At 42.5% G+C, this 7940-nt stretch overlaps 1 protein-coding gene across 1 annotated transcript in view; it reads left to right on the top strand.

Annotated features, from left to right (window-relative positions):
* Positions 1-208: 208 nt before the first annotated feature.
* The window catches only part of LOC106817245 (RAB6A-GEF complex partner protein 1-like), a gene marked incomplete at its 3' end in the record, with an annotated part of 27505 nt that continues 19773 nt past the window's right edge, over positions 209-7940 (top strand). The window contains exons 1-7 of the mRNA XM_014821909.1: positions 209-391; positions 3319-3426; positions 3922-4007; positions 4621-4728; positions 6293-6435; positions 6772-6905; positions 7837-7868. Of these exons, the coding sequence (XP_014677395.1) occupies positions 251-391; positions 3319-3426; positions 3922-4007; positions 4621-4728; positions 6293-6435; positions 6772-6905; positions 7837-7868 (752 nt within the window). The remainder of the gene's footprint in view (positions 392-3318; positions 3427-3921; positions 4008-4620; positions 4729-6292; positions 6436-6771; positions 6906-7836; positions 7869-7940) is intronic.

The raw sequence follows: 7940 nt of genomic DNA, 5'->3' as shown, positions 1-7940 counted from the left end.
CAGTTGCACACGATAACGAATGACAACACGATGGTCCATACATTCGCACGCAATGCATTGAATGTGCCTCTTCCGGACATCGGAACAGCTGTTATAGTGCCCCCTGGAAGGCATTTTGACAGATCTTTTTCCATTGGATGAACGCTCTACAGCCGTCGAATAAAAACGCTCGTTACATTACATGCGACGTGTTGGGCCTCAATATGGAGACTGCGTAGCGAAGTTTTAGTAACTTTCATTTAGTTAAGCTATGTATTTTCCAGTTTCGTGGCCGCGATATTTAAATATTCCTTTGGACGAAGATTATAAAGTGCTTTACATTACGTCTAACAGGGAAAGAGTTGTCTATTGCGTCGTCACTGGTCATGAAATCTCCATTTGGTATTGCAAGGTTTGTCACTAGTGGCCTAATTATCATAACCTCATATTTACTTTAGTGTATCGAGGTCGACCAAGTGTCAACTTCGTTTCAGGTAAAGTGCAACGTAAACTTCCGTAGCATAGCAGTTACCCAATTTACCGGAGTGTTCGGTAATGCACCAGTAACAGTCATTACTGCACCAATAACGGTAATTTTTGCGCTGTGGCTATATGCCCGGCAGCGGCGCACGTCTTCGTTTCCTTAAATGCCCTGCATGTTCTTAACCTAACTCTAACCCTAACCCTAACCCTAACAAAAACCCTAACTCTAGCCCTAAACCTAACCCTAACCCTAACCCTAATCCTAACTCTACCTAACCCTTGTTTACTTGAGATAACGCTAAAAATTAAAAACTGCCCGGGCATTTAGGAATCGAAGACCGTGCCCGGCAGCCGTCAGATATACGCCGGCTGCGGGCATATAGCCACTGTGTAATTTTGTTGCCATGATAATAATAATAGTACATGGTAACGGTTTTACTTTTACAGTATTCATGATAACGTATACTACTACTTAGTATTACTACGAAAAAGCTTTGTACACTACTGCCTGGTACCTATTTAATGTGTATCGCCACAGAATGAAATCACAAAAGCAGCACATGTATGTAGCATAATAATCAACGTGGTAGTACATATGTCAATCTATCATATAACTGGTAATGGTATGATGCTCACCATCTTGGGGCTAAATGAACATAGATGTTTATGGGGATTGGGTAGAGCAGGTTAAACATTACTTGGAATCAGCTGGAGCTCCGGAACAAAATCTCCCGGCAAAGTGAAATTTACGCGTGGGAAACTCAAAAATGAAAAGGGAGACACCGATCTAAGGTTCCCGTTCAATACAGTCCGAGCCGACGCAGACCCCAGTAATGGCGGGTCTGCGCGCGTCTATCCAATCACGGAAAGCCACCTCCAGTTTGGAGGTGCACTTATAAGTATTATATAAATATACTGGCCGCCCATATATACAATCTATTGCGTGGAACTTACTTTAATCTGAAACTTAAATCATTTATCTATGCGTGCATGGCACGCTATTATGTCGCTGGTAGCCGCCACAACATAAATTATAGTATCAAGTTGTTAATACGTAATGTATATATAAACATCCAAAGAAAATGTTCTGTGCTCATTCACATTTGTCACCAATGAAAATCACTATCCGGTTCTTCGGCTATCCGCGAGTCCACAATAGGAAACACCGTAGGATAGTGCTGCGCCATCTATTATTTTTTCAATGGATTGATATTTCGGCGAGTGAACCGAGCGCTATCCGAATTGAATTTCATTGGTCGACGAAATATCTGTCCCAATATGTCCAAAAGTATCGTAAGCTTACTCTCGACGGGGATACGATAAATAATTGCATGAAAAGCACCTTCTGAAACGCGGATAATCATTCGGAAAGCGATATTGACATAACAGAGCGGTCTGTACTTGATATTTTGCGGTCGGATATCACCCCGTCACGCCCTCAGCTGCTACTCGATTCACATATCATGCCACACAAGCAAAAATTGCAACAATTGTTACAAGGTGACTGCAGCAGACAAACCGCACCCTGATTACCAAAGCGAGTTATAACGTCTGCATTTGCGACTACGTTGCATGACATACACATACATACATATACATGGCGACACCATCGAATTTGGCCTGTTACTGTTACGGTTAGTCGACTAGCGTCCACCCCTGCAGCAGTAATGTTGTGTCATTTTTTGACACACATACCTGCATAATGTTTGATACTTTCTGAGTTATGAAAATTTATACTATTTGTTAATTTATAATGAATAGGTTCCATAGGATACTTTGCCATAATTGAACCACCGGAATGCCTAGCCAGTTATCAGCCGCACATACTAGTTATGTAAAAAATAGAGTTTACATGTGACATTCTTGGTATTACTACCGGTACGTCTACTAAAGGTGCAGCTAGAAATCAACATATAACATATAGCCTATAAAATGTTTACGTTGGAATTGTGAGAAATCCGGTAAACGCTAGAGACACAGATGCTAGTGTGAATAATCTTGCATGTGTAGAGTAAAGTTTACACTCTGGCATACGCTGTCAGTGCAATTGTGCTGAATTAGGACATTTTAAAAGATCGTGTAAAAATCGCCACTGTGATAAGGTATATATTCACTAATATCTGCATTATTCAAGTGCAAATGGTGAAGAACTTCCATGACGAAAACGCCTATTTTACTAGCTTAGGGGACCTTTTCCTCAAAATATTTCTGCAACAAAATCATACAAGCTATTTGCAATCACAGCCGTTTCATTGCCTTTGTGGCATGATATAAGATTTCAGCTGCATATATGTTAGTTGTACTCTCTCTGACACTGCTCCTGGTCGTGCCTGCACTTCCACCATTAAACCACGAGCCTCGTGGTATATAATCTGCCGACGTATAAAACGATATTGTAGCAGCTGCGTACGTACGACTCTGCCGTAGTCTGTGTCCTCGCGGGTGTGTTCGGTGGGTAATATCAAACGTTAGCAGAGCAATAACTCATCTGTAACACCTGCAGCATGCTCACTGTATAATGAGTTTTTTAAGTGCTGGCACGCAAACGTCTTTCGTGACTTCCGCCATTCCAGTCTTGTCACTGGAGGACTGTAATATCATTGTCTATCTCAGTGGTGTGCTAGTGTGTAGGGTGTAGCTATAAAAACTGCTTATAGTTACATTTATCTCAGGGGTGTGGGTTTGCAATTTGCATTGGCTAGATAAATTACAACGTTAGGGATTAAAATGAATCGATAGAATTAGTTCCATTCCTATTTAAAGATTGAAGCGTCTGTACCACATAGTGCACTTGTAAAATAGAATGTGCATTTTGTCGTGCTTACAACTGAATTGTTTTCGATGCTTTTTTTCTAGCCATGTGTTCAAATCGTCAGTCACAGGAGATCGGATAATTCTGTTTCTTTGCTCGGATCGAACAAGTGTGCCGTGTGGAAACCAGACTCGACCTGCATTGCTGTAGTGGTGTGTATTCCATGGTGAAGACTCCCTGCATTTCTCGCTTTTTACACTAACTTTGTGTCATTAAGGTTGATCGCTAACACAGTGAATACATTCAGCAACTTATACCGAGGATAGCTGAATTTCTTGTCGCCATATATTCTATCGAAGCACGTACTTGTGTTTATTTTAGTTAAAATTCTTGGGGCATATACCAGAGCTTTGGAGATAGTTGCGTGTCGGATGAATTTCTGTCGTGTCATACCAAACAGTCACAGTAGATAACTTGAAATGAAAGACACTGACAGATTAGAGCTAAAGTAGTAACATATTTGATATCAAGATTCCCCCAGAGATGTTGGCTACCCCTTATATGGATATTCAGTTAAACGGTGTTAGATAGTTGTTCCAGGCTGTAAAAATGCACGCATGCACAGATCAGCACAATCACTAATTCGGTGACGGTTTGTTTTTCTCGGTTGTTTGCCATTGTTAAATCTTGCTTGCTCTGTTACGCAGACCGATAAAGGTTATGTCGTGTTCTACAAGTTGGAAGTTGACAAGTCCGTGGGAAATTCTAGTCTGTATCAACAGCTGGACAGCAGGTACACATTAAGCATTTTGTACGCCATCTTCTATTATTGAAATTATAAATGTATCTCCGCGAGCGTGCGTGAATGCGGTACTTTATATGCATTAACGTCCACAACACATTTCGAAACTAACAGCTTTAAAATCGAACAATCTAAACAATTTTCGGATGCGAACTGAACGAGAATTTTCGCGATTTTAATGCTACCCATTCGAAAACAGATAATCGTATTCACATGAGCAATTTTAGCCACATCCACTTTGAATTCTTTTGCCATTAATAATGTAACTGCCTTTAGATAACTCTACTCATATCGAGTATGGTGTGTGTGTGTGTGTGTGTGTGTGTGTATGCAGTGTGCGTGTGCGCGCGCGTGTGTGTGTGTCGGGGATGGAATTCCTTTTATTTCTTGATAGATCTATACTTTGCTGTTTCTGCACGAGCAACAGATGAATAATGCACCCACGTATAATGATCATTAAAAGCACTCCGATGGACGGAACTGTCGCCGTAGAAAAGAAACGCGTTTTGCGAACGAATCAATTGTTAGATTTATTCATGCTCCCGCGCGTGCGTCTCCTGCCACGGTGACTCATCGTGGTCCTTCCCCCTCTCTCTCTCTGCAGATCACCGAGCTTCAGGCGGGATAGCGCGGAGCTGTTCCTCTCGGAGAAAGTTCCCGCTTTCACGCTCAACCCGGAGTTCTCCGTGCAGACCGAGGGTCTGGTGACGAGGTAAGACCTCGCGCGACAATGGCGTCGTCGAAAGTCGCTCGTGCGTCGCTTAGCAACGCTTTAATAAAGGTCTTTTATTGGTAGCGAGGTCCGCAAAATCCAGCCACGTACATCCTGCGCATATGTCATCGCGGCAAACTGGCAAGCACGTCACATAGCATTGCCTACTTTAATAATAGCTAGTCTCAGGGGAGAGATAGTGAATATAGAAATAAGTTGTGGATATAGAAATCAATTAAGCCTAACCCTAACCCTAACCCTAATCCTAATCCTAACCCTATCCCTAATTCTAAAATAAAACAAAATTAGCCAAAAATAATAAAAAATAAAATAAATAAGAGACAAAATTAGCCAATCAGAGCCGTCCCCTAGCGGATCACTATCTCTCCCCTGTGCAAAATTCCTTTAATAAGGGTCTTTCACTGGGAGCGAGGAAACATCCGTGGCGCGAAAGTTGCGTCGTCGAAAGTTGCGTCGTGTTGCTGAGCATGGCCTGCTTTAATAAAGGTTTTCATTGGAAGTGAAGCCTGTGAAATCTAGCCACCTACATTCTGTACGACCGTGGATAAGGGTTTATTTTCTGCGAGGAACCAGGAACCGCGCCAGCGTCTCGAGTGTTTTTCGGGAGGGTTTATCGAAGATTTGCGATGTATGTCTGGGTAGACGTGAGGTAGTGTGCTTCTAATGAATCTGCTGACAGCTTGTTAGCGTAGAGAAATCTTTTATCTGGCCGATTTAGCGAAGCTTTCTTTACGTGTTTAGTGCATTCGTCTAAAAATCACCGAGTCGATGCCTCTTTTTGCCAAGTTTTGCTTTGTAATTGATGTGATAGTGTCCGTATTGTATACGTGGTCTGTCACACGGTTTTCAACACCAGTAGCAGTTTATTGTAGCAAACATTTGGGGAGGGTTATAAGCAGAGGATATCCATGTAAACTATCATGCATGGGCTCAACGTTAAGTCCCGATTTACGGTGGCAAGAAAAACCAGCTGCGATGAATTTTGTAGGGAAATGCGGTTGTTATCTTGTAAATCGGTCCAAATAGATGTTTACAGGCCGACCGCCGCTGTATCGTTATCGTTATCTTTTGGTTTAAATTCCAGATTATGAAAAAATGTCGTGCTAAATACACTTATACTAGATAGAGCTATTTGAAATGTGCGTGATAGGATCGTATGTTTAACAACTTGTGTCATATACTTAATACGCGGCCTAAATACGTCGCTCTCGGTGTGTGAAAGTTTATCTATTGGCTTTATCATACATGTACGTTTGTGTAAATGTATGTGTGATTTTAGGAATATGTGTATCAAGAGTAGATAATAACACATTATTGTGTTATTATCTACTCTTGATGTGCATCTATACGTGCATGCGTGCATGCGTACATTTGGGTGTATGCATGTGTGTGTCTGAGCTTGTGTGTGCGTGTGTATGCGTGCATGTGCGTCTGTGCGCGCAAACGTGCGTGAGTACATGCATGCATGCGTGCGTACATGCATATATAATCCACTTGTGTATTTTTTAACCCTAATCTTTACATGATATGTATATTTCCGCAGCTTGGTGCCAATACGAGATGAGCTCGTGCTGTGTTTGGACACGGGAAGCGTACAGCGGCTTAAGTGGGACGGCACGCTCAACTCCGACATGTGCTACGGTCTCGGACGCGTCCCCTTCTCCATCGACCAGGAGCATTCCCGAGGTAAAACTACCTTCCCTCTCCCGCCTGCAAACGGACAGATACACAGCGACGTTCACGCACAGAGTATATTATTCGGCGGTCGGCGTATAATGAGTTATATGCGGAGAGTTGCTGCGTGTAATGAGAGATAGGATAGAGGATAGAGAAAGAGGCAAAGAGAGAGAGAGAGAGAGCAGGATAGAGAAAGCGACAAAGAGAGAGAGAGAGAGAGAGAGAGAGAGAGAGAGAGAGAGAGAGAGAGCAGGAGAGCGTTGGGGTCAAGGTTAGGGTTTAATAACATTTATTCATTACGAGGAACAAAACTCGACTCGTTTTCTCGTGCGGTTGTCGTTGCAGCCGAGGTGTTGGAGGGATCGGGTGCGCACATCACACACATGGAGTACTCACCTCTGATGGCCGGGTTCGCCGTGGTGTTGTCCGACCACCGCGCTGCCTTCCTCACCGCACCCACGCTCAAGTTCGAACCTACGGTACGTCAGGGGGAAGGAGGTGGTTGGGGTCCGCACACGCACACGCGTGTATCGCTGCGCGAGTGAATGTCTTGCTACATGCACTACTATGCTGGTACTACGACTGCTACTACAACAACGCTACTAGTAACGCAACATGAAGTTAAGCAGTGTGTTACATTAGTAGCAAGTAACATAATTGTTAGCGCTACATCACAGTACACTGCTAACTAGCAGCATGATTGCAAGCTCTACTTTACACTAGTTACTAGCAAAATAAAGTTAAACATCAAAACCACAAACTAATATATGACCATGACCATATATATATAAGTTACTATGACCATGACTATTAAAGTTGGGAACACTCCTAATGGAGTATCACCCCAACATAAAGTTAAATGCCATTTTACTCTACACTGGTTACTAGCAACATAAAGTTAAGCAATATGCTACACTACACTACACTACTACACACTACTTTACACTGCTCTAGTAACTAGCAACATAAAGTTAAGCAATATGCTACACTACACTTCACTACACTACTACACACTACTTTACACTACTCTCGTAACTAGCAACATAAAGTTAAGCAATATGCTACACTACACTTCACTACACTACTACACACTACTTTACACTACTCTAGTAACTAGCAACATAAAGTTAAGCAATATGCTACACTACACTTCACTACACTACTACACACTACTTTACACTGCTCTAGTAACTAGCAACATAAAGTTAAGCAATATGCTACACCAAGGGCGTCGGAACTGCCGCGGCAGCCGCGGCGACCGCCGCGGCACTTTTTTCAGGCCATAAATTTTCCGTAACCAAAATCTTTCAATAATTTATACCGTCTTTTGGCCGGTACATATATCATCAAGAGCAGATAAAGAAGCCTTCTTTATCTGCTCTTGATATCATGTATATACGTGTGATCTAGGCCCCTATAAGCGGAGACCAGGGTCAGATAAGGTCAGGTCACCTGTAGCTATAAAATTTTATGATCCAGAACTCTGGCACACATTCCTCTGCTCCCCGTCTACT

The sequence above is a fragment of the Priapulus caudatus genome, unplaced genomic scaffold, assembly GCF_000485595.1.
Source record: "Priapulus caudatus unplaced genomic scaffold, Priapulus_caudatus-5.0.1 Scaffold1647, whole genome shotgun sequence".
Taxonomy (NCBI): Eukaryota; Metazoa; Priapulida; class Priapulimorpha; order Priapulimorphida; family Priapulidae; genus Priapulus; species Priapulus caudatus.
Note: the sequence above shows the minus strand (reverse complement) of the source record. Positions and strands in the feature narration are given on the sequence as shown.